The 25,412-nt window shown below is 48.6% G+C and overlaps 4 protein-coding genes across 7 annotated transcripts; 2 read left to right on the top strand and 2 right to left on the bottom strand.

Moving 5' to 3' along the window:
* The first annotated feature begins 39 nt into the window (after positions 1-39).
* Positions 40-10,399, top strand: ppp4r1l (protein phosphatase 4, regulatory subunit 1-like). Of its 3 annotated transcripts, none has more exons than XM_067242618.1 (20): positions 40-101; positions 1,351-1,395; positions 1,690-1,819; positions 2,749-2,855; positions 3,128-3,270; positions 3,502-3,648; positions 3,888-3,995; positions 4,294-4,359; positions 4,499-4,657; positions 5,030-5,208; positions 5,295-5,845; positions 5,982-6,340; positions 6,465-6,551; positions 6,681-6,866; positions 7,356-7,517; positions 7,967-8,067; positions 8,170-8,290; positions 8,411-8,545; positions 8,723-8,864; positions 9,158-10,399. In XM_067242618.1, the coding sequence occupies exons 1-20, from the start codon at positions 95-97 to the stop codon at positions 9,301-9,303; spliced, it is 3,081 nt and encodes a 1,026-aa protein (XP_067098719.1). In that variant the 5' UTR covers positions 40-94; the 3' UTR covers positions 9,304-10,399. The 3 variants fall into 3 exon arrangements, with proteins under 3 accessions (XP_067098719.1, XP_067098805.1, XP_067098891.1); XM_067242704.1 differs by having other exon boundaries at positions 5,030-5,154; XM_067242790.1 differs by having other exon boundaries at positions 5,030-5,139.
* Positions 10,400-11,106: 707 nt separating this feature from the next.
* On the bottom strand, positions 11,107-12,418 carry bcdin3d (BCDIN3 domain containing). Its single transcript, XM_067243126.1, has 2 exons — positions 12,192-12,418; positions 11,107-12,041 (listed from the first exon to the last, which is right to left on the bottom strand). Exons 1-2 carry the CDS (start codon positions 12,402-12,404, stop codon positions 11,463-11,465), a joined length of 792 nt encoding a protein of 263 aa, XP_067099227.1. The 5' UTR covers positions 12,405-12,418; the 3' UTR covers positions 11,107-11,462.
* Positions 12,419-12,500: 82 nt separating this feature from the next.
* Positions 12,501-13,621, top strand: cox14 (cytochrome c oxidase assembly factor COX14). Its single transcript, XM_067243251.1, has 2 exons — positions 12,501-12,605; positions 13,203-13,621. The coding sequence occupies exon 2, from the start codon at positions 13,216-13,218 to the stop codon at positions 13,387-13,389; it is 174 nt and encodes a 57-aa protein (XP_067099352.1). The 5' UTR covers positions 12,501-12,605; positions 13,203-13,215; the 3' UTR covers positions 13,390-13,621.
* Positions 13,622-14,041: 420 nt separating this feature from the next.
* cers5 (ceramide synthase 5) lies at positions 14,042-25,300 on the bottom strand. Of its 2 annotated transcripts, XM_067243003.1 has the most exons (11): positions 25,017-25,300; positions 20,860-20,965; positions 20,301-20,431; positions 19,836-19,893; positions 19,682-19,732; positions 19,063-19,155; positions 17,106-17,234; positions 16,665-16,771; positions 15,227-15,383; positions 14,292-14,496; positions 14,042-14,200 (listed from the first exon to the last, which is right to left on the bottom strand). In XM_067243003.1, exons 1-10 carry the CDS (start codon positions 25,187-25,189, stop codon positions 14,317-14,319), a joined length of 1,185 nt encoding a protein of 394 aa, XP_067099104.1. In that variant the 5' UTR covers positions 25,190-25,300; the 3' UTR covers positions 14,042-14,200; positions 14,292-14,316. The 2 variants fall into 2 exon arrangements, with proteins under 2 accessions (XP_067099104.1, XP_067099020.1); XM_067242919.1 differs by having other exon boundaries at positions 14,042-14,496.
* Positions 25,301-25,412: the final 112 nt, after the last annotated feature.

Here is a 25,412-nt window from a genome sequence, read left to right on the forward strand (position 1 = left end):
AACGACATCAGGAAGTGCTTTCAGGAAGTAGTTTGCCGATGCTGGCAACGTTGAGTGACAACCCACACGGCAGCTCGCCGAGCAGATAATCAAGATGGCAGGTAATATACCTATCATAACATTTATTCGAAACTTTAACAACGCAGTGTTTGTGACAAAAACATTTATATGCGTTTTTTCTGTTAACTTTAGTGTTTTCAGTAACGCCCAGTTTGTTATTGTAGGCTTTGTTCTAATGTGTTTTCAAGCGAGACGGCTAGCCTACATGGCCAGCAAGCGGTGTTGTCAAGCGAAAGCTAAAGCTGCAGCGCTAGTACTACTACAGTACAGGACTGGGTTTGCAATGCTAGCCGCGATACTGCCTAGTTTAGCCAACCCAGTGCCCGTGGATGTTATATTTTGACAACACTCAGTAAAAAGAATTCTCATAGACACTGGGATGTGGTGGCGCGATTGTAATAATGATGACCAACAATAAACTGCTCATTTATTTGATATTACAAACCCTATCGAGTTATCTGACCTTTTCAGCCCTGTTAGCTTAGCAGGGTAGCTTAGCTAGCTGATCAGCAAGCCACTAGCCTAACTAGCTTGATTTTTAAGCTGATCAAATCCAGCTCAAAACTATAACAAATAGGCCTACATTATGCAGATCGCTAACCGGGTTGCTTGCTGACCACCTTTTGACTGCACACGTCGAGTCATTTCTCAAGCGGAGATGAAGTGTCATGTTCATCTCCCACATTGTGGTCAAAATACGGAGGGGTTTTACCGTGTAAATAACGTTAATTTAGCTGCAGTAGTAGCAGGTTCGCAGTAGCCAGTGTTCCATTTGGTAAACAATGGAACATAGTTTACCAATTTTTAAATGGGTGGTCTTGGTAATGACAATATTAGGTTATAGCTATTGTGCTAGTGGCTACACTAGTTAAGAAGTTGTGAATCTTTGTCAGCTGCTGCTTAATACTTCTGTCCAGGCCCAGAGGATGTGTTAGCCAATTTGATCTTTGACACCAGTGGCCAAGTGATCTTAGATGTTTGTTGGGCAATTTCGATGCACTTTACAAGATTAATCCCAACTTGAAGACATTCTGTGCATAGTCTACAGGAATTCACCTAGTTCTGACCTTCACCTCAACAAGAGCCATTAACATCTCACCAGATCACCAGTGTCAAAGTTTTTCAGATCAGCACAACACTAACCTTTCAGTCACCGCCACAACACTGCCTACTCATCGTCATGCCCAAGATGCCCGGCCGCCTCTCCTTCTCTGGCATACGAGGGAGGGGAAGTATGTTGATTACATGTTAGTGACATTGTTGCCTCTCTTGCTCTGTCCGTTCTCTCAGGTCTGTCTTTATATTTTGAAGATGGTCACGACGATCTGGATGACTGTGAGTGTTCTCAATCACATTGAGTTTTTGAATTTGTGCACGGCTCAAGCCTTCATTTCAAGTTTAGTTTAGTTTGGATATTGTTGTTAATGAAGGGACTTTCCGGTTGTCAAAGGCTTATATGCCTCGCATATAACACAACCTGTGGGTTGAGACAAGTTCTGATCTGCTGCATTTCCTTATTGTGGAAATCAGCCGGGGGAATAAAACAAGGCTGTTTTTCTCAGTAAGGTCAGCCCGTATAGACCACGCACGTACAATCACACTAACATTGTCACCGTATTTCTCTTCCAGTTGGGTTTGATGACTATGGATCAGAGTGCGATGGGATCCGGATCACAGCGTTCCTGGACGCAGGGCAGGACAACCTAACTCCTCTAGGCAGGCTAGAGAAATATGCCTTCAGTGAGAATGTCTTCAACAGGTAAGCAACTTCCTGACTGGCAGCGCTACAAAGTAAAACCAAAAGGAGACACTCACACACACTCTCTTGTAGCTTATAGATAGTAGGCTAAAGGAAATGTTTAGTATTGCCACTGGAATGCTGTGCTGGAACAAAGTCTAACACCAGTAAAATGAAGTAATATCTTGTTCCATCTACATTCCTGTGTATTACCCAGCAGGGCAAAAACTACCTGGACCACTTCCATAGCTCAGGAATGTGACAACACCTAGCCTACTGTTGCTAACGATGCTGCCCATGACTGTTCCTCTAGTTGAGATCAGGGCCGTTCGTGAGGTCTCTATCAGGTCTCTCCCTGGGAAGCCTTGCATGTCTTTCTCTCCCTCCAGGCAGAGTGTGTGTCAGTGTGTATGTGTCAGTGTGTGTGTCAGTGTGTGTGTGTGTGTCAGTGTGTGTGTGTGTCAGTGTGTGTGTGTCTGTGCTGTCTGCCCCCTAGCTGCCTGTGTGGTGGCTGAGAGGTGTCAGGGAGGGTTTGTGGCTCGGCCTCTCTGTGTTTTGCCTATTGCAGATGTGGAGCCTAACACCTCTGTGCTCTGCTGCCCCCAGTTAAACTTGTGCAGAGGCCTAGTCTACCCCTCCGCCTGTTACAGGCTCCAGTTATAGAAGAGGAATTTCAAACATTCTTATGCAAATCTACAGCACCATGTACACATTTGTGAGCAGACTGCTTTGTTGGCTATGGCAGTGTTTTTTTGGCAAGTCACAGACTAACACGTGACTTGATTTATGTTCACAATGTGCTATGAAACCAGTGTCGGAACTGTTACTTATCAACTCATCTTATGTTTTGGTCTAGTTTGAAGCTTTGGATGTGTCTGAGGTCTGGTGCTTTGTCGGGGTGTGGCTCAGTAGGCAGGCCGGACTAACCTGGAGCTCGTGTTGCTTTCTAGGCAGATTGTGGCGCGCGGGCTGCTTGACGTGCTTCGAGAGTTCAGTGACAATGAGAATGACTTTATCAGTGTCATGGAAACAGTTGCCAGAATGTCAGAAGACGGAGGTATTGGCTTTGTTTGTTTGTCTCGACTGTTTGTTTTGTGTTTATGATGTCCCAACATTCCCAATTAAATTGCTTCTGAGACAGTGGCCAAATCAAAGCCATCAGAATATTCTAGTCAACCTGAACATTTGAATGTCTTGAATGTGTAGTTTAATCCAAACACATACACCAGCACAGGACCATCCCCCCCCCCCCCCCCCTATTTTTCAACGTGGTGTGTGTGTGCCTGCGTGTGGTTGCGTGCATGTGTGTGCCTCCTGTGCGTGTCTCAGAACCCACAGTGCGTGCAGAACTCATGGAGCAGGTTCCAAACATCGCCATGTTCCTACACGAGAATCGGCCCAACTTCCCCGCAGCCTTCTCCAGATACCTGGTGCCCATCGTCGTGCGCTACCTCACAGACCCCAACAACCAGGTTGGCAATACACACACCTGTCAGGCTAAACTAGGGTTAGATAGCTGAGATCACATTATTATCTCAAGCCGGTTGAGTGACTGATTTGTCGCTGAAGTTTTTCTTATCTGATATGTAAGCTTTTATGTCCCTTTACAGCAGATTTCATATTAAATATAGTTAGCATGTCTTTATGGATGTATGGCCCGCTGTGTGTGCTTGGCATATTGTGACACTGCATGTGTGTGGCAGGTGCGTAAGACCAGCCAAGCAGCACTGCTGGTCCTGCTGGAGCAGGGACTGATCTGCAAGGCTGACATGGAGACCAAAGTGTGCCCAGTCCTCCTGGACCTCACAGAGCCCAGCAGTGATGATGACTACAAGATAGAAGCCGTGGCGGTAAGGCTGGCCCCCCCATGGCCCCCACCACCCTGAAACCACAGTCAGACTGATTTGGGGGTTCATTCACATAGACTTCCAGCCCCATGGGCTACCGCCGGTCTGATCAATGCCAGATCAGTACGGTGTTGCAGATGGACGAGAGAAGCTTGAGTTTCTCTACTTGGTTTCTCAGGATTTATATGGATCCTTATCCCCTCTCTCTCTGTCTCTCTCTCTCTGTGTCTCTCTCTGTATAGATCATGTGCAAGCTGGTGACGATGTTGAGTAAAGACACTGTGGAGCACCTGCTCCTGCTGCGCTTCTGTGAGCTGTGCAGCGACGCCAGGCTCTTCCAAGTCCGCAAGGTAACTCCTCCACGCCCCTCCCACAGACGCCAGTGAGGAGGAGCACTGCTCGGGTCGCTGGAGTGTTGAGCAACAGGGATTGTTGTTGTCTGGGTGGAATTTGAGTTCTGGCGTAGCCGCTGCAGGCTGAGGCAGAGGGTGTTTGGGACGAGGATTTGGATTTTCCTCGATCTGTTGTTGAACGTTGGAATGCGTGTCAGCGTTGACACACATTCTCCCTGTTAGTGGAATAAACAAGTTAAATAGGTTACACACAGACAGACACTTCCTTATTGTGGGTTCCCTCCCTCTCTCCCAGGTGTGTGCAGCTAATTTCGGCGAGTTCTGTTCCATCGTGGGTCAGGATGCCACAGAGAAACTACTGGTGAGAACCAGACGATGTTTACATCACCACAGATACGCACTGCTTCCATGTTATTGATTTATTCGGGGGTTCAGTCCCAGGCCAGTTTTAACCGCCACAGTGTGTTTGTTTTTCTTGCGCTGCGCTGCCATTGCTCCAGATGTCCAAGTTCTTCGACCTGTGCTCAGACAGCCTGTGGGGCATCAGGAAGGCGTGCGCAGAGTGCTTCATGATCGTCTCCAACTCCACCTCCCCGGAGGTGCGACGCACTAAACTGTCCCCCCTCTTCATCAGCCTCATCAGTGACCAGTCCCGCTGGGTAAGAGCTCCGCTGTCAGGGGGGGAGTGATGAGAGCGGAGGGGGAGTGATGAGAGAGGAGGGGGTGGGGGGGATTGATTGAGGGAAGGAAGGAAAGAGCAGATGTAGATGTGGGTAACACTTTAGATCCAGGTTTTTGTAATAAGTTATTTAATAGGTAATGAAAAAATTGTTGAGACTTTAAGTGTTCAGGAGGGGTTGGGTTTAGTGTTTTCGCAAGATGAGAAAAGCAATAAGGCCCTATTAAGATGCCTACTAACTTACTACTACCTACCAACAGATGCTTGGAACAAGCACCTGGATTGACATCACGGGTGTTCCAGTGGTGTGTGTGTGTGTGTGGTGACCCCCTGTGTTCCCCTGCTTCTCCAGGTGCGTCAGGCAGCCTTCCAGTCTCTGGGCCGCTTCATCTCCACCTTCGCCAACCCCTCCAGCACAGGCCTCCTCTTCAGAGAGGACGGCACCCTGCTGGAGATGCCCAGGTGTTTTTCTGACGGGTACGAAACAAGCCGACCTCCAATACTGTCTAATCACTGGAAAATACAGATGGGGTGCGCTTGATTTGGTTGAGCCAAAATAAACCAACAAATGACTCGCGAAAGTGCTAATTGTGTTTTTAATTGTGATTCCTTGACAGTGAGTCACCCCTGTGTATCCAGTCCTCCATGACCTGCTCTGAGTCTGGAGGCTGTCTGGCGGGCAGGACCGGCCGTCACACCCCAGCCAACCAGGACGGGCGTGCCACCCCCGCCCCTGAGCTTCTCTCCAGGGGGGACCATGGAGCCATGGATCCCCCGGGCCCCGGCCCCCCTTCCTCCAGCTCTGGAGACGGACATGGACTCCACACACACAACCACAGCCACAACCCCGTATCGGTCACGAAAAACAGCAAAGAGTCGGACCAGACGGACGAGAACTTTAACTCTTTCCACTACTGGAGACCTCCGTTACCGGACATCAGCGGTGATCTGGAGATGCTGCAGGGGCCCATGGTCCAGGAAGAGGGGAAGGAGAAGGAGGAGAGGAAGGAGGTAGATGTGGGAGAGGTGGAGCTGGAGGATGGGGAGGTGGAGGAGGCAGAGGAGGAGTACCGGGGGCTAGACTCCAGCCAGGGCCCGGCCACCAGCTCCCAGATTCAGAAGGTACTGGACTGTCTTCAGCCTCACATGGATGATCCGGACGTACAGGGTGAGTCACAGCCAACAAGGAGGACGCACATCCACAACATTTTCATTTGCTAGTTTGCAAAGTGGTATTTTGGGAGTTTATTATGTGCGTAAATGTGTGCTAACCTCTGTGTGTGTTTGTGTGTGTTCTTGAACAGCTCAAGTCTCTGTGCTATCAGCCGCCCTAAAGGCAGCCCAGCTGGAGAGCCAATCAGAAAGTCAGCCTGACAGCCAATCCGATAGCCAGGCTGAAAGCCAGTCCGAAAGTCAGTCCGAAAGTCCAGCAGCCAACCAAACGGAAGAGAGCGAAGCTCTGGAGGCCCAATCAGAGAACGGCGAGAGCAGCCCAGTGGAGGAGCAGGCGACAGACCCGGCTCCTACGTTGGAAGCGGAGCCCAGCCCCACCCAAGAGCAGGCCGAGACCCAGACAGAACCAGAACCAGACGCCCAGGAGAACCAGGACTCTCCTTCAGACTCCCCCGTCCTCGTACGGGATGACTCGGACCACAGCAGTGTGGTGAGTTCACAGTCCTCCTCACCCAGAGGAAGATACTGGAGAAATACTGAGGCTTCAATAGAGGGCCCCCATCGTCTCCACATGACTGAGTGAGTGTGTGTGTGTGTGTGTGTGTGTTTGTTAGGAGTCTGAGCTGATCGAGAGTGTGGAGGAGGAGAGGAAGGATGACTCTTCTTCAGGTCAGGTGTATGAGGAAAAACCTAAGGTTCAGGTGAGCGTCCGACAGACTGGTTCAGTCCAGCCGCACCTTCTCAAACGGCCCTCTGTCTGTTCGTCCGGTCCTTCCATAACCCCCTGGTCCTTCACCCTGTCCTCCTTCCCCTCTCTCCTGCTCCTCCAGAACGTGATCCCCCAGCAGCTGCTGGACCAGTACCTGTCCATGACGGACCCAGCCCGGGCCCAGACGGTGGACACGGAGATAGCCAAGCACTGTGCCTTCAGCCTGCCTGGGGTGGCCTTGACGCTGGGCCGGCAGAACTGGCACTGCCTGAAGGACACCTACGAGACGCTGGCCACGGACGTCCAGGTGGGCACCGCCGGCCCCGTTCACACACTTCCTGTTTCGGAGCCGGCCGACATCCTCTCCCGTTTGTTTCCGTCAAATGTTTTAATTTCTTTTTTTATAACTGAGGATGCGGCCGTTAAATATAATTGTTTGTCATAAAACATTAAGGGGACAGATTTGCGGTGACCTGTCCAACTCAATTATCATGAAACCTGCGCCCCTGGGTTTCCATATTGATTTACATTTAGTCATTTAGCAGACGCTCTTATCCAGAGAGACTTACAGTAAGTACAGGGACATTCTCCCTGAGGCAAGTAGGGTGAAGTGCCTTGCCCAAGGACACAACGTCAATTGACACGGCCGGGAATCGAACTGGCAACCTTCAGATTACTAGCCCGACTCCCTCACCGCTCAGCCATCTGACTCCCTGACTCCAGATTTAACTAACAGCAGTAGTGTAGAAGTGAATGTGAATGAATATTTTCTCTCTCCATCTCGCTGTCTCCCCAGTGGAAGGTGAGAAGGACCCTGGCCTTCTCCATCCATGAGCTGGCGGTGATCCTGGGAGACCAGCTCACGGCTGCAGACCTGGTGCCCATCTTCAACGGCTTCCTCAAGGACCTGGACGAGGTCCGCATCGGGGTCCTCAAACACCTCTACGACTTCCTCAAGGTACCCGCTCACCCCCCCCCCCTCGGCCCTTTTCTTCCTCCCTGTTTGAAAGGTGTGATTCCTCCACGAGAGGGCAACCTGCTCCTCCATGACTTGAGCCTACCCCTGACACCCCTTCCATTCATCCCCATTATGGTCAGGAATAAGACCAGCAACACTTTACCTTGATCTTGACAACAACCAGTAAACCACTATGGCTCAGGTTTTTCTGACCTTGGCCATAAATGAATGGTGATGAAGATGGTCGCGATGAGGATGAACTTGGTGATAGTGATGATGGTGGTGGTGATGCTGATAATGATGATGGCGATGATGGTGATGTTGAGGATGATGGTGCTGCTGTTTAGGATGGTGTTGATGGTGGTGTTGATGTAGATGGTGATGTTGAGGATGATGATGATGGTGCTGGTGTTTAGGATGGTGTTGATGGTGATGGTTGTGTGTTGCAGCTTCTCCACGCAGACAAGCGGAGGGAGTATCTGTACCAGCTTCAAGAGTTCATGGTCACAGACAACAGCCGCAACTGGAGGTTCAGATATGAGCTGGCAGAGTAGGTGCCTCCGGGTTATTGACTTCATCTTCACGTATCTAGCCGTGTGTGTTCTGTAACATAGCGTGTACTTGTGTGTGTGTGTGTGTGTGTGTCCACCAGGCAGTTGATCCTGATCATCGAGTTGTACAGCCACTATGATGTGTATGACTACCTCAGACAGATCGCCCTCACCCTCTGTTCAGACAAGGTGTCTGAGGTCCGGTGGATCTCCTACAAGCTGGTAAGATCTCCAGGAGCCCTGCTCACTCCTCTCTCTCTCTCACACACACACACACACACACACATTCCCTGCAGCCCTACTTGACAGTGCATAACTGAAGTGCTGTGTGTGTGTCCTCAGGTGGTTGAGATCCTTCAGAAGCTGTATGCGTGTGGAGCTCATGACCTGGGCTTGAACTTCATTAACGAGCTCATCGTCAGGTTCTGCCACTGTCCCAAGTGGGTCGGCCGACAAGCCTTTGCATTCATCTGCCAGGTAACGCACCACGTATCCCAGCAGACGACAGTCCAACATGTCTGTCTATCTGCCAGATGTTGCTCAACCGCCCTGCCTCCTTAAGTCTGTCCACTTACCGACCATTCCTGGCTGTATCTGCCCATGAGCCTGTCTGACCTGCGGGCCTCCCTGTCTCTGCTGCTGTGCTGTGTGCAGGCCATCGTGGAGGAGGACTGCATGCCCATGGAGCAGTTTGCCCAGCACCTTCTCCCCAGCCTGCTCAGCCTCTCCTCGGACCCTGTGGCCAACGTGCGCGTGCTGGTGGCCAAGGCCCTGCGGCAGAGCGTCATGGAGAAAGGTAGAGAACACATTTTCTTGGGCTCCACAACTTCAAGTGCTTTTTCTGGGGAGGGTTTAGGGTTAGAATTGCGTTAAGGGTTAGGGGCAGAGATGGCAAAAGTACACACATCCTTTACTCAAGTAGAAGTACAGATACTCACGTTTAAAAAGACTGTTAAAAGTTGAAGTACTGACTACAATTTTTCACTCAAGTTGAAGTATAGAAGTGTGGGCTCTGACATAAACTTAAGTAAAAAGTAGTCATTACTACGACCTGTTTAAGGATAGTAAAACAAACGTGTGTGTGTGTAGCGTACTTCAAGGAGCCTGGCAGTGCCTACTCTGATGAGCTGGAGGAGACTGTGATGGCGCTGCAGGCTGACAAGGACCGGGACGTCCGTTTCTTTGCTAGCCTGGACCCCAACAGAGCCCTGCTGGACACGGCTGCCTTAATCTAGCCCCTCACAGCCCTGCCCCTGGTGCCCAGCCCTGCCCCTGGTGCCCAGCCCTGCCCCTGGTGCCCCCCACCTGCCTGTCTACCTACCTGTCTGTCTGACACAGTCAGCAACTTGCAAGCACCAGATCAGACCACTTGCCAGCAGAACAGACCTGCGCTAAGGCACTGATGACCACTCACACCTGCGCGCACACACAAACACACACACACACACACTTAACAATAGTGTGTGTGTTCAGAAAGACACTTTCACTTCCACACACACTAGAACAAGCACTCTTCTCTCCGGGGAAGGCGCGCCCACCCCCTTCCCCCACCTCCAGAGAGGATTGAGCAGGGCCCGGGTGAGCTGGATCTCCCAGAGGATGCCCCAACAGCCCCTCACACCTCCAGGACTGTCCCTCTCGATCTTACCAGCACCCTCACACAGACTCCACTAGCAGACTGGAGGACAGCACAGCCAGCTCACTGTACTCTGCTCTCTCCAAAGCTAATTGTGATAGTTTTTATTTTATTATTATTACTACTTCCTCCTTTTGTATTTAATCAACCAACAAGCCGTCAGGCAGGCAGGAAGGCCTCGACAGGCTCTCTGCCTTCCACGGCCGCTAACTCAGGGGGACTGATGGAAACAGACAGCATTAGCAACAACCAGTGCTGCTGACTCAGCACGGGAAGTTAAACTAGTAAAACTCCAACCAGCCACGCAGCACCCCCACCCCCCACCCAACCTGCCCTCTCCATGGTACTGACTCGTCCATGTTTGTCTCGCTCTCTCTCTGTATCTTTCTGTCTTTTTCCCTGACTCTCCCATGCAGTCTGCCTCCTCTCTCCTCTAATGTCTTCACGGGCCTCTGAAACCACTACTGCGCAGCGGGGAACAGCTCCAGCTGCTCCCAGTAAACCTCTGGTAGAACCAGGTAGAACCAGCTCAGATACTTCTAAAAGGAACGTGTCTGAATCAACTGTTTGATCTAGTTTCTCAGTGCATGTGTGCGCACGCACATGCGTTTGTTTACCAATAATGTGACAAGTCTCCCGTACTGTCGGAGACAAATGAAATACCTCTGTTGGGACTAGGCTCTGCCTGTTGTGGAGAGGGGGGGGGGGGGGGGGGTGAGGCTGAGGAGGACTTTCATCTGTGACACGGAGGGGGGGGGGGGGGGGGGGTCTTATTGTTGATAAAGGGCTTCAGGTGAAGTGACCAAGGTGTAATGTAAACCATGAGGCAAGTGCAGGATCAAAACTACATGGAACAGGCATGTTTCATTGCAGTAGAAACTCACCTTCCCTTCTGCTACACAGTTCAACCAATTCCTCGTTCGGTTGACATCCTGGTATTTATTATGTGGCGTTAGTAGCTCGGTTGGTCTGACTGCCCACAATTGTACAGTAGGCTATAGGAATGAATGAGTGAGTACTGGCGATGTAGCAAGGGTCCCAGTTTGAGAGGCTGCATATGTACCAAGTTTGAATATGTACCAGGTATCATAAGATTAGCAACTTTTCAAGCATTGTACAGCATAACCTGTGGAAACGATGTGTGTTTGTGAAACCAAGGCCAGTGTAAGGGTTGACTTGTTCCCCTATTGACATGAGTGAATATAACGGGAGCAGTCACCAAGTCACTTTTGTAGTCTTTTTAAAAAATATATTAAAAAAAACTTTTCTCCAGTGTATAAATGGCAACTCTTTGTTAAACCATAAACAGGACAGGAGAACTGATTGTGGTGTATGGTGTGCATCTCAACTCTGTTCCTCAGTGTAAAGGAGAGGTCGTTGTGGTTTGGCAGTAGCTACTCATCTCATCTCGGTCTGAAATTCGTGCCCATCTTGGTTTTTTTTCGTGGTAGAACTGTTAATATATGCATTTTATGAAATTTATTTTTCTTTTCAATTATGCACCATTGTTCAGAGATTTTATATCCTAACTTTGCAGAATGTGAGACCTTTGTAATATTCAATGGTTTCTTTTAAAAATACATTTTATGTAATGTTATTTTTAGAATTCTGTAATTAAAATTATTAAATCCGAAAAGGCCTTTTGTTCACTCTTCTCCTTCACCACAGATGTGAACATCATTCCGTAATCATCACAAACCGTGGTAAAGTAGACAAAACATGGGTTGCCAAGCTTTATTATGAAGCCTACAGTTTAAATCAATGTCCATCTTTTCTTCTGAAAAGCAGCAGCCTGCGATCCCAGGTCGTGCTGCCAAAGCACTGCACCAGCTCCATCCCGCAGTGCTTCTCTAAATGTTCCCGGGCATGCTCCGCCATATCACCGCGAATCTTCAGGTCCTTGAAATGATCAAAGTCCGAACGACCCAGCCTACGGAGACGGCGGGCAGCAGAGCGATAGCATTTCCACGGTTGGGCTTCTAGTAGAAGGTGCTGGCTGATGCACGCCAGCCGGGACAGCAGCTTCAGCAGCGTCGCGTCACCGTGGTTCAGGTGGACCCACATTGTGACCGCGAGACACAAGCAAAGATGGAAGCTCGAGCTGCTGTGTTTTCTCAGATAGCTTTCTAGTTGTCTCTGGCTGCCTTCGTCCTGCGTGATGTCCAGGGGAATGTAGGAAATGTTTTGGGGTAAAGGGTTGGTCTTCTGTGCGCGAGCTATGAGGGATTCATCTAGGTCGAAGCCCAGGAGATGGAGACCTGCTTCTCCTTCTCCAGCTGTAATCTCTAGGGACAGGGACTTCTGCTGAAGATGTCTGTACAAAGCCACACTCAAATCCTGCAAGCAAGATGATAGACAAATAGCTCATAACACTGAAAAACACTATACATAAATAATGTTTTGTGTCGTGTTGACTAATACAAGGGACGCATGAAACAAATATAAGCCAAGTCCCGTTTTCAGTATATGTAAAGCTAGCCAACTTACCCCCGAGTTGCAACCCACATCTAGTAACAATATGGTCTCACGACTGGCTTTGTACCCTAAATCATGAATAAGTGTTTGCGGGATGAGACTCAAACGGTTCTCGGGCGGGTTAAATGTATAATAGTTTATGAAATTTCCGAAAGGAGCAGCACCTGGGTCGTTATTTTCATCTAAAACTTCCTCTGATGTGATCTCGTTCACACAAGCTGCCATTGCTGCCACGTGTGCTACTTCGAAATAAATCCGACAGGAAACATTTCACTTCCGGGTTCCACTAACTAACGACGAAAGGCACCGAAGATCAGTTACGAAAGTGGATGCTGCTAGCTAGCTAGCCTACGTGATATAGCCACTGTCTGGTTTGCTGACATTGAGAGGAATATCAAGCAAGACTGTCATTCCCATTTAAGAAGGGTAATTATATTATATTATCAATACAGAACCCGAAAAGTGAAGGGTGGATAGTTTATTTCTGTAGGGAAGTGTACAATTAACGCTAGTGCATCTATCTTGATAGTTTACTACTAGCTACCTACAGTACTAGTTGTCCAGCAAGGACTACCGTACTCCCTTGGAACCAGTAGTTGAGCCATTGTCGAAACGAGGAAGACACACTGGTAGCCTAATCTAGTCTACAGGTAGCTGATCAGTTTATTAAGCAACAATGTGGGACTTTTATCTCTGTATTTATCCACCAGGATTCTTTAGCAAAAGCCCTAATACATTTCTATTGTCATATGTGTACCCTCAGTGTTTACAAGAGAATGTACGTTTGCCATGCTGAAACAACAGGGTCTCAACAAACCTTTCCGGAGAACTACCCGCCTGTAAAGGCTTTTGCTCCATCCCCGACCTAATGTAGTTTATCAACCATCTAATCAATTGAATCAAGCGTGCATATTTAATGAGTTGAAGTGAAAACCTACGGGAGTTGCTCTCCATTAACAGGTTTGGAGAACCCTGCATTTAAGAGTTTCGTACTTATCAAACCCCTGTTTTCTTTCCACCTAGGCTGACCACCAATATGTTGGCAAGGCGACTGGCCGACTACGGATACAGGGGGTTCTCTGCCACGATGATGGCGTTGACTCTCTACGGGGGATACCTGTGCGTGATGCGTGGATACCGTTTTTCCCAGCGACAAAAAGAGCTCAAGCTCGCTGCAGAAAACCAGGACCCTGACGTCCTAAAGGACTGACGTCATAACATAACAGGAAGGGATATGTTAATTCCTTCCATTGGTCCATCGCAAAAATCAAGGAAAAAATTATTGGACTTAAATATGATCGCTTTATTTTGGGGTTTTCGGTTTGCTGAAATGTTTTCAGCGCATCTCCCAAATCCATATGTAATGATGGGGATGGCAAGGATCACTGCTCTCAATGTACAACTGGTGGTAATTTAAAGTTATTAAATGTCTTTAACAATTATATACATATGTCTGTATAAGTAGTCCAACAACAATCTTTTTGTGATTTAGTCAATTAGTGAACAGGAAGTCATGACCAATCAAACATTATCTCCAAACAGTAGTGGAAAAGAATTCTAAGAAGAATTGACAAAACAAGACTAAAAGTTATTGATCAGTATATAAAAAATAGTAAAAGTCAAGTTCGTCTAACCAATAAAACTGGGAGAGAAAACAATCTCCAGTACTCACCATCTTCAGTACTTCACATACTGACAGACCTGTCCATCCACATAAAACATTTTGACTGAATATTTTCTTGAACTTGGTGTGGCAACTTCCACATTAGTGTCTCTTACATCCCAATTAATGTCCACAAACAAACAAAAAACAATTGTGTCCACTCTCTTGCTGCCCGTCAGTAAGTTGTGAAAGTGCTGTGTGGTGGAGATGAGAACAAGGCTAGGAACCTTTAAAGTCCAGCCAGGAAGCAGGAATAGGAGAATCTCATGAGGACAGAGATAGATACTGCACAGTGTAGATACTGCCCAGTGCATCTCTGGAGGAGGGGAGGGGGGGGGGGTGTCTGGACGGAGCGGGCCTGCCTCCAGCTGGGCCTGCCTGTGTGCCCAGTGCATCTCTGGAGGAGGAGGGGGGGTGTCTGGACGGAGCCGGCCTGCCTCCAGCTGGGCCTGCCTCCAGCTGGGCCTGCCTGTGTCAGCAGGTGTGGCTGATGTGTGCCCGGGCTCGGGGGATGCAGTGGCCGTTGGTGCCGTTGGTGCCGTTCTCTCCCTTAGGGAAGCTGCTCCGGAGCGACAGGGCTTTGACACGCTCTTTGGTCGGGTCGCCTTCGTCCTCTGAGCTGCTCTCCACATCGCTGCGGTCGTCTTTGGACACCTGTCAAGACACGCGATCAAGAGCACGCGCTGTCGTTACGATACATTTCTGTTACGATTTGGGATCTTATCTTCAAACCATCAGCGTTTATTTTTTGTTTTGTAACCGAGAGACCGCTTCGTATTGTCGACCACCTGAAATGACATGCATTCCTACAGAGAAAGACGAGACGTTTCTGACATGTTGAAGCTTTGCAACTGATCCGCAGGCGTATGTGCTGTGTGTAGCTGTGACGCTGACGGAACCTGTGCGTGCTTTAACGTGCCACAAGGTGGTGCTTCCGAGTTGGAAACAATCCTCCTACATGAATGCAGGAAATTGTAATCAATGAAAGCAGTGCAGGAAGTTAGATCAGAAATGAAAGGGGAGAAACTTACAGGCAAGAGAAAAGAGGAATGTTGTCAGGCAGACAGAGGAAAACAAGAGGAGGAGAAACAGGTGGAGAGAGAGGAGGGGACACTCGGTCCTCCTACAGGGAAAAGAAACATGTTGCTTCTGCGAAGAAAGACGCCAGAGATCTTCAACATCTACAGCGCAACCAGAAGAGAGGGAAGCACATTGTTCACAAAAACAACACGGTGATCGCTCGTCCTGTGATGTGTGCAGATATGGCATGCAGACGTGTTCCGCTGAGAGCTGAGGCCGTCCTGCCCAGGCCTGTCCCTGCAGCTGATCCATGCAGCGCCTGGGTGAGCTGCGATGAGGAGGAGAGACGGCTGGAAGCACACACCTTTCCCCGCAGCATGGCTTTGATGGCGATGCGCGCGATGAGGTAGGACCAGATGACGTGCAGCACCTGCAGGACCAGCAGCAGGGAGTTGAAGAGCCACCAGGAGGGGTAGGGCCCGATGATATCCCAGCTCTCAAACAACGTGCTGTTCAGGATCCTGCCATGGAAACGGGAGGGGGGGGGGGGGGGGGGGGGTGGATGGAAGAACAGATCAATGAATAAATAATTATGAAAATAAAAAAGTAAGTTGTAGGCATGTGGACACACAACCACTTGTACACCCTCATACACACACACACACATACTACAGAATAAGAATTTGTCCCTGAGACCCATGTGTACATAGGTTGTATCTTTACATTGTTGTTCACTGAGCTAGCATGCTGAGTCCCACGTCACACAAACACAGCACCAACCTTTTGTTCCACATCGCCATGGACACAGCTTGGTGACGCAAGTGGTCAGGACAGATTTCGTGAAAGGGACTAAACAGTGGGATTTTCCTCATAAGGTCTTGATTAGCTAACAGAACTATTCATTCACATAAATATATGTATATTTAATTTGATGTTTCCAGGCCAGTGAATGGGGAAAGGGCATGTTCAGTGACAGCCTGGCCACTGGCAGGATGAGAACATAAACTGGTGTGGCCTGAATACACAACAGAAGAAACCCTACTATTATTTAGCAAAATATAGGATGTATTAAATACTTTAACCCTTTCCTGGTTAAAACAAGTTGCACAAATGTCTCTTTGGTGAATGGAGGGATGGCTGTACACTTTGCTTCTTCATTTTGGACCTATGGTCAGGTCAGCAGAGAAGAAGCCCTTGTCAAGTGTCGTCCCCCACACCCTCACACACACACACACACACACACCCTCACACACACACACACACACACACACACACACACACACACACACACACACACACACACACACACACACACACACACACACACACACACACACACACACACACACACACACACACACACACCAGGGGATGGATTACAGTCCTCCTGAGTCTGGGCTTCATCTCCACACCCAGACACTAAATACAGGAGCTCGGGTTACGGCGGTCCTCAGGGACCTCCCTATTGTCTGCCTCTCCGCAGAGCCTCCGTCTGCTGGTCCTGGTGAACACCAGAGGCCCAGCAGTGACTGACGTAGTACCTGGACATGACATCTCCTTCACAGCAGGTGCTCAGGCTGGAGTGGTTCCACTACTGATTCAGGACGTAAACTAAAAGTCAATGGAGGGAAGGCGCGGCCCGTTCTGCACACGGCTCAGAACAGCCCGGCCCGTTCTGCACACGGCTCAGAACAGCCCGGGCCGTTCTGCACACGCCTCAGAACAGCCCGGCCCGTTCTGCACACGGCTCAGAACAGCCCGGCCCGGTTAGGACCCACACCTGCTCCAGACTGAGTACTCACCACACAGGATAGATGACGAGTCGTGTGATGAAGAACACCACTCCAAACACTACGAACAGGAAGTCACAGAGCCGCTGGTATTTGGCATAGTTGGCTAGCTTGGCAGCCTACAAAACAAACAGACACAAGAGGCAAGTAAAGACAACACAGGGTGTTAAACTTCACTGAAGTGATTTTCTTTCTCAATCTTTCTCTCAGGACACAGACGCTGATTGTGGTAATCGGACGTGAAAGAGTAAAGATGAGTCAGAGTTTTCGGTAAACTCATGCTGCTCAAGGTAACTGTAAGTTTACAGTCGACTGCGCGGACAGAGGGAAAAAGGAAAGCCTCTATTCAAATGCAAATGTGTCGCAACTGTTCCCACACGTCGATATGATAGTCGGCGGAGATAGGATCTAGACACCTCTGGGTCCCTACAGGCCCCCCCCCCCTCCTCCTACCTCCAGCAGGATGTCCGAGGAGTCGTGGACACACATGACCAGGCTGCCCACCCGCAGCATGTTGTTGGCGTAGGAGAAGCTGATGAGGCTGACGGTGGCCAGGTGGTGGATGAACATGATCAGGAAGTCCTGAAAATAAACACGGGACACTTCCTGTCACGGACCGTCTGTGACAAAAACAGGTGTCAATGCAATCCCTGAGTGACTGCTGCTGGACGTGTGATGCCTGGCTGACATCCTGGCCCTGGGATGGTAGTTCATCACCTAATCCCTTACTGGACTTTTACTCAAGCATCTGGATTAGCAGGTCTAGATTCAGGAGAGTCTGGGACTTTCCTGTCATGACCTCCTGGTGTCCTTCCAGGCAGTCAATGCGGAAATCGGTGACCTACAGAGATCCTATTTCTCGTCCAAACCCACAGACACAAACAAAGGGGATGGAAGGATTAGCTAGGGCAGAGATTAACGGCTTCAGATACAACCGCACACAAACAGAAGCTTGACACACACAGACACACACACATACACACACATAAACAGAGAGAATGCCACACCCAAATAGAAAGAGAGAGAGAGACACTCACACACACATAAACAGAAAGAACATGACACACACACACACACATAAACAGAGAGAATGCCATACATAAACAGAAAGAGAGAGAGACACACTCACAAACAGAGAGAACATGACACACACACATACACACAGAGGACGTGTAAGTTACAGCTGGGAGCGAGGGTCAGATGTCACTGGAGGTTGGGTCTACCTCAGGACTGATGTGTTGCTATGAAGACCAGCCTTAACTCCGTTACAGTGTAGGAGTCCTAGAGAACAGATGTCTTGGTCTACCTCAGGTCTGATGTGTTGCTATGGGACTACCTCAGGACTGATGTGTTTCTATGGGTCGACCTCAGGACTGATGTGTTGCTATGGGACTACCTCAGGACTGATGTGTTGCTATGGGACTACCTCAGGACTGATGTGTTGCTATGGGTCTACCTCAGGTCTGATGTGTTGCTATGGGACTACCTCAGGACTGATGTGTTGCTATGGGTCTACCTCAGGTCTGATGTGTTGCTATGGGACTACCTCAGGACTGATGTGTTTCTATGAAGACCAGCCTTAGCTCCGCTCCGGTGAGGGAGGCCTACAGAACAGATGTCTCTCTCTCTCTTCAAGCTGAAATGCTACAACACTACAACGTATAGTCTTAGGGCTATGACATACATTGGGTAATAATACACTAAATCCGACACAACACTGGTCTGTTCTGGTTGGATTTTAAACAGCCTAGCTGCCTGTCTTGCGCAAAAAATAAGATAATATAATAATGCAGGAATTCTCTAATTAGGCCTGTCAACCAGCTGAACAAGTGCTTCTTTCACATCCAAAATGAAGAAGCAAAATGCTTAAGGAAGACTCTGACTATGACAGAACTCTCCAGTTGTCCTACCTACAACCATTCAGCTTCTGCTTCCAGGAATCGGCATGATTCTATCACAGGTCTCCCATCCAGACCTGGAGTCACATGACTGGCGACCAGCCAGGGCTGGGACCAAGCTCTGCTATACTGAAAGAGTTTTACTCAATCATGTGACCCACGTAAACACCGTTCTGACAGCCTATTGCCTGACTGGTGTAAGCTGAGGTCTCTCACCCTCCCTCCTTCTTTCTCTCTCTCTTTTTCTCACTCGCACCATCGCAGCATAAAGCCGACAATAGTTAGATTGAAATGCTTCTGTGAACAAAGGTTGTACCAAATATCACTGTAGCAGCAGTTCCTCACTTCACATCACTACAGCGTTCCCCATTACAATCAGACACTATTCTATATCCGTGTTTCGAAATGCCAAGTGTGTAAAGGGCAAATTCCCTTATGGGCTGGGTTACAGAGCATATTTTTCTTCTCTCACGGTTTCTTTGATTCATACATTATTTCGAAATCTCTCTCACCTTCCTTTTGATGTCGGTGAACTGGGAGAACATGAGTGACCAGTAGAAGGCCAGCTCTGACACGTAGTAGTAGAACATCCCAGGAGTCAGAACCTGGAGAGGGGGAGAGGCCAGGAGGAGCCATGGGGAGGAGAGGTCAGGGGAGAGGCCAGGAGGAGCCAGGGGTAGGAGAGGTCAGGGGAGAGGCCAGGAGGAGCCAGGGGTAGGAGAGGTCAGGGGAGAAGCCAGGAGGAGCCAGGGGTAGGAGAGGGGAGGAGAGAGGTCAGGGGAGAGGTCAGGGGAGAGGTCAGGGGGTAGAAGGGGGGGGGATCAGGGGAGAGGCAAGGCCAGGGTGAGGTCAAAGGGGGAGATATCAAGGGGGAGGACAGGGTTACCCACTGTTACAAGGAAATAATGGCAAATATATTCCCACACATAATGAATGAACACATTATTTGGTTGTTCTTTGGCAGTCATTAGTCATGGAGATATTTTCATTTCTGTGTAAAGTTACGTAAATCAATGTAAAGTTATGTACGGCTGTTTTCTTGGCCTGGCCCGAGTATGTACTGGGTCTATTTCAGAATGACTTCCCTGGTTAAACAAAGAAGAAAGTGAAGTGACAAATGAGCTGTCTCACCTGATAGGGGTAGTTGTACCAACAGTGGCGGGTGTCCCACATCCATGGTGTCTATGCAAGAACACACACACACGCACGCAATGTCAACTCTGAAGTAAGGTACTGTCCACACACTGTCACATGACAGATGTACCATATACAGATTTCAGCTCACCTGCCACAGAAAGTGGATTCCATAAGTAAATATGCAGAGATAAAACATGAGCCTCCACCTAGAAGTCAATGACAGAGTAACGGAAAGATAAGATGAAACTTTATTGTCCCAAAGGGACATAACCATTGTTTGGTTATGCACTTCGAACAGTAAAATATCCCAGTAAAATACGGTTACATGCAGCAATACTATTCATTAAATAGATATATGAGATAAAAGGTTGGAGATACACAACATACACAACGCCCAGAGAACTATATAACAGTAAACAAGCACACCATCACCCACTACATCCACCCCCCTCTACACACCCACGCCTCAATCCTACACATTCACACAAAGAAACCACAGCCTTGCACACTCCTACACACCCATACTCAAACAGACATTTTTGATTCCCCCCCCTCCCCCAGACAGGGAAGCTGTATTGTTGTGTTCTCTAGCCTGTGCTGGGCCATCACCTACATGCTTTCGCAGAACTTGGTGAGCATGCTAGGCTTGTCCTGGTTCCTGCGGTGCCTGAACCAGCGCTGCACCTTCCTCACCTCCCAGTCCAGCTGCTTGGACATCCCATCCAGGTGGTAGGAGTCTGGGTTCTGGTGGAACGGCCGGGACAGGAGCGGACAGAGGGGATGGAAATACAGGAGAAGGGGGGAGGAGGGGAGGAGGGCAGGAGAGGTGGGGAGGGGAGGAGGAGGGTAGGAGAGGAGGGGAGGAGGGCAGGAGAGGAGGACAGGAGGAGGGCAGGAGAGGAGGAGGAGGACAGGAGGGCAGGAGAGGAGGGGAGGAGAGAGAAGACGAAAAGAAAGGAGAGGAGAAAGACAGGAGTGGAGAAGGAAAGGATAGTTAAGGAGGAGAGTGGAGGAGAGAGGGAAGTAGAGGAGGAACAGCACAAGTTACCAATCAAATCAATCAATCCATTAGTCAATCGATCAGGGCAGGCAGAAGGAGAAAGAGGATGGCTGTGACACGAGGAAGGAGTTGGACTAGAGCATCGAGCATGGACAGTTGGGCAGACAGCTACCTTAGTGATGGAAGTAAAAACCTTCTCCAGGACAGCGTTAGGCTGGGCTCGTCGGCACACCTCGGCGTGGATATGAAGGCTCCGGGCACAAGGACTGGCGACAAACCTGCCAGGACCACAACCAGGACCAGAACCAGGCGCCACATCAGAACACATCACACTTCCATCCCAATCCTTCCAACAGAACAGATTCTCTTTCAACACTCAAGACCTATTCAAGACCATAGAGCACACTCACTGTCTGTAACAAGGCCTGTAATGTAGAGCGTTTTCCCCATACACCCAGCTTCACTTCCTGGACATGTTTGATCAATATTGATTGACCTTACAGGCTTGTCATTACACTACACCTGTGGGAGATATTAAGTGTGGTGTGGGAATGATGTCCAGGGTTTCTCAGAACACATGCATCAGGTCCAGGTACCAAGAATAAGAGACGTCGTTTGGCTAATCAAAGTGTGTCCGTGCGTAACAAGGCACGTCACTTATAGGGGTCTGGATCTGTTGTGATGAATGTGTGGAAAGGTAGTCTGGCCTGTGGGTGAAAACAACCTCAACCAACATAAATAAAAACTCCAAACTAACACAAACTGACAGACCGGGCAGCCCTCCCACAGCCCTCACGGCATTGAGAGAGAGAGCCAGGCCTCTCCTCAGTGGAGCTGAGAGAGAGAGCCAGGCTTCTCCTCAGTGGAGCTGAAAGAGAGAGCCAGGCTTCTCCTCAGTGGAGCTGAGAGAGAGAGCCAGGCCTCTCCTCAGTGGAGCTGAGAGAGAGAGCCAGGCCTCTCCTCAGTGGAGCTGAGAGAGAGAGCCAGGCCTCTCCTCAGTGGAGCTGAGAGAGAGAGCCAGGCCTCTCCTCAGTGGAGCTGGGCTCCAGTGTTCCAGTAGGTGGGAAGTCACAACAGTAGTGAAAGCACTGGTGCAAATTCCGTTGTAGAAGAGAGCATTCTCTGTGGTGTGGTGTGACGATCACCACAAATAACATACTTTACCAGCCTCTGTGCTATTTCCTTCAACATGAGGAAAAGAATCAAATGCCCTACTTGTTTTGTAATGGAAGTAAAAAAAAAAAAAAAAAGAAAGAATGTGGACAGACGGTGATGGCGCAGTTTCGATCCCAAAAGAAAATCGTTTGACAAAGAGAGAGTAGTTCATTGTTAAGACACCAGGTTTAACAAGCTGTATGCAAGTGCGATAAACATCACTCCAGGCCATCCGAAAAACCATTATACTGACTGTGAGAGTGCACCCTGGGGAGCAAGGGTGCGACCAGCCTGAGGGCTGCGTCTCAGGAGAAACACCGACAGTGTCGCGCTAATGACATACCTGATCTGATCTCATTTTAATAGAGCATTTTCCATTACTCTGTGTGTGGGGGGAAATAGAGGCCGTAAAAAGAGGCAGAACGACCGATGGGGATTCATTTAGGAAACTGATGGACAACGAATGAAAAAAAGAGACTAAGAGAGAGGAGACAGTCTTTGATATACACACGTTTATGTCACATGCCAAAGCATCCATGTCCCTCCTCATCACGTGACCAGCTTGGTAACCACACCTTGTTGCCTGGAGACAGGCTTCCAGGCCGAACACGTAGGTGACGGCAACCCTGCTAGCTCTGAGCTGGCTCAGCTACTGTACATGAAGGACTGAGAGGGGTGACAGTTTACTGTCTGAAGGAAACAAATGAGTTTAACGAACAGAAAGGAGGTCTGCGGGTTGTCTTAGGATACTGGCTATAAAATGGAAGCTATGGAGTTCATTTGGTTGTAATTTATTTGACTTGATGGTTTATGCTGTGTGGAGTAGCTGTGAGGTATTAACCCTCGTGCTGCCTTCGGGTCACATGACCCAAAGGTTCATAACGAACCATCATTGTGTTTACCCAATTTTACCCAATACAAAAACAAGTAAAAATAATTTTATTTTAACCTTCGCAATGTGGGGGGTCTGAGACAGCCCGATGGTTAAAAGAAAATGCTTCACTTTGTTTTTGTATGCGGTAAAGTTGTCGCAATACGACGGTGGGTCACAATGACTGATGGGTCAGAATGACCCGAAGATAACACAAGGGTTAAGTCAAAGCCAGCAAGACGGGTCAATTAACGGCTGGATCACAACGGTGTTTATAATCCCAGAGATATGCCTGTTAGTAGTGGAGTCCACCCCTTCTCAAAAGGCCTACAGGCTGGAACACGGTTCTGCCTGTCATTGATATTGTAGAGTTCTGAAAGTGAAGCAATGCCATGTTTCTTATCACCAGTCTGAGAAGTACTAAACAGGACGGAAGAGGATTAGGAGGAAGAGATACACATCTGTTCATGTGGGAACACAATGCAGTTTAACTTGAACTAAGATTATGAAGATAACCTAGAATAAGGAGGCGTTGGCCAGGGAGAGCGACTCTGAGCCAGGTTCAACATCACTCACACCTCTTTGTTAAAAGTCCCCCATTTATTCAGCACTTGAACAAATGAAAAAAAAAAAAAAAAAGCTACGGCTGGACAGTCATGCGTGATTTTGTTTCGACCGGTTCTTCAGGTTTTATACATTTCCATACCAGGTACCACAAACCCTACTTTGAATGCGTGCGTGTGTGTGCGTGTGCATACTATGTGTGTGCGTGAAACACAAACGAAAAACACAGAAACCAAGGCAAACAGACAGATGCCGTGGGTTTGCACTGCAGAGACACGAAGGAGGGGAGGAACACAAGATGCGGTGTGACGTTATCTGATGAATAAATGAATGAGTGAGCCGGACTGAGCAGGACCCAGCCAGAGTGATGACATCATCCAGGAACACAGCCTGAAGGGACAGGGCAGCCAGGAAGCCTGGTCCTGTTTTCGCATCCCCCCCCCCCCCCCCCCTTCTGTTACCGAGGTCCGTTTCCAAAGCAACAACTCTAGCTCCATCGTATCTTATCTCATTGTGTTCTGCCTTCGGGACCCACCGTAGTGGTGTAAAAGGTGGGTCACAATGACCCAAAGGCAGCACAAGGGTAAAACCCAGGGAGAAACTTCTAGCTCTATTGCTCCACTCCTTTGCCCCTACCTCCTTCGCCCATGGTCCATTGCACATAAGATTATAGGTTACTCCCCACATAGCTTGGCAAAGTCATTCAATCAATGGTAAAACCTGACCTACTTTCTGATAAAAATAGCATTTGGGTCGAATTATCTCAAGGAAGTCTGTGATACAGCACCTGGATCGAAGGACATTAACAAAAAGCCATTATCTCACAACAAAACGACCAAATGGGCTGTTGGGCTCGATATTCCAGAAAGACACCGAGAAATAATGTCAATCAATGCCGCTGGGAGTGGTCCACAGGCCCTTAGCCTGGAGGGCAAAAGAGAGAAAACGATTAACTGCATCGTGTGATCTGAATCATGAATATGACTTCAGACGTGGGTTCGCTTTCAGCAACACATCTATATCAAAACTCTTTGTTGTAGTACTTATAAAGTAAAAGTTAACTATGAAAAGTAGTTCTATGGGAGTGCCATGGCAAGTCACAACACGTAGGCTATGTTGCGCCTGGAGCATTTTCAGGCGTTATTGACGAAGAAATAACCCAAGTCGTTAATACTTAAGGCTGTGACCGTTTGCGATAAACTCCCTGGGTTAAAAAGATGGATGTAAATGTAAACAAAAACTCAAGCGTCTGTGGTATCGTAGCAAGGGCAATGTTAACTTAATTGACCAAAGTCTGTTTGCTGGCATGCAGCCTAGGCTAGAGCTAACTATTGTGGACAAGCCGAGCGTGATTTGCATTGATGGAGAGATTGATAGCTAGCTAATTAGCTTGCTGCTATGCTATTATCCAACTCCCAGTCCAAGCAACAACTAGACGTTTCTAGTTAACACCGTCACCGTGACAACAACCTATTTGACAATTTTGTAAGCCATCCATCTAGCTTGTTGTTTGAATGAATGTACATGCCAAGGCCCAAACCCGTTCGTTTGGTACTAGAGCAAGTGGGCACACGTAACTGCAAGTTATGGTTGGTGCTTTCTGTGGTGAAAGTTTACTCGTCATCATGGCACGTGGAAGTGTAATTTTCAAGACTGGATTTACCCAAACCATGTTAGTAGCTTCTTTTTTTTCTTCTTTTTTTTTTTTTTTTTAACATATAACCTCGCCTAGTTCATACCTCTCAAACAGTATTCTGACGGCAAAGATCCACAAAGCCAACGGCAAGGCAGAGAGCAAGTGTCCAGCTTTTGGATACTCCACTCCAGGCGCTGGGTCTGCAAGATCCGCCCAAGTTACATTGTGTGGGAGCCAAAACCTCTCGTTCCAAAACCATGCTGAAATAGCAGCCATATCAAACAGTAAATCGTCTTCCACCAATAAATGTGTATTTTTGGAAGAAAATGTGAGGAAATAATCCGTCGCCTCTCCTCTGTGGAGCTGGGTGTTCTGGACTAGTCAGTATAAACAAGCTCGAGAACATAACGTTAGTTACTACCGAGATGGGGATGGATTGAGGAAGTAAAAGAGAAACTGCCCCACCTCCACCCACCTCAAGCAAAGTGATGAAAGCAGA

The sequence above is a fragment of the Osmerus mordax genome, chromosome 1 (assembly GCF_038355195.1).
Source record: "Osmerus mordax isolate fOsmMor3 chromosome 1, fOsmMor3.pri, whole genome shotgun sequence".
Classification (NCBI taxonomy): Eukaryota; Metazoa; Chordata; class Actinopteri; order Osmeriformes; family Osmeridae; genus Osmerus; species Osmerus mordax.

What these genes read in the sequence shown, in the direction of transcription:
- ppp4r1l (XM_067242618.1), top strand. An exon ending in GGATGATCCGGACGTACAGG is followed by an intron (nt 5,846 to 5,981) that starts GTGAGTCACAGC and finishes GTTCTTGAACAG; the next exon opens with CTCAAGTCTCTGTGCTATCA. An exon ending in ACCTCTACGACTTCCTCAAG is followed by an intron (nt 7,518 to 7,966) that starts GTACCCGCTCAC and finishes TGTGTGTTGCAG; the next exon opens with CTTCTCCACGCAGACAAGCG.
- bcdin3d (XM_067243126.1), bottom strand. Translation starts at nt 12,404, where the DNA reads ATGGCAGCTTGTGTGAACGAGATCACATCAGAGGAAGTTTTAGATGAA. An exon ending in ATGTGGGTTGCAACTCGGGG is followed by an intron (nt 12,042 to 12,191) that starts GTAAGTTGGCTA and finishes TCTTGCTTGCAG; the next exon opens with GATTTGAGTGTGGCTTTGTA.
- cox14 (XM_067243251.1), top strand. Translation starts at nt 13,216, where the DNA reads ATGTTGGCAAGGCGACTGGCCGACTACGGATACAGGGGGTTCTCTGCC.
- cers5 (XM_067243003.1), bottom strand. Translation starts at nt 25,189, where the DNA reads ATGGCTGCTATTTCAGCATGGTTTTGGAACGAGAGGTTTTGGCTCCCA. An exon ending in ACCAAGTTCTGCGAAAGCAT is followed by an intron (nt 19,894 to 20,300) that starts GTAGGTGATGGC and finishes ATTGACTTCTAG; the next exon opens with GTGGAGGCTCATGTTTTATC. An exon ending in GAATCCACTTTCTGTGGCAG is followed by an intron (nt 19,733 to 19,835) that starts GTGAGCTGAAAT and finishes GTTCTTGCATAG; the next exon opens with ACACCATGGATGTGGGACAC.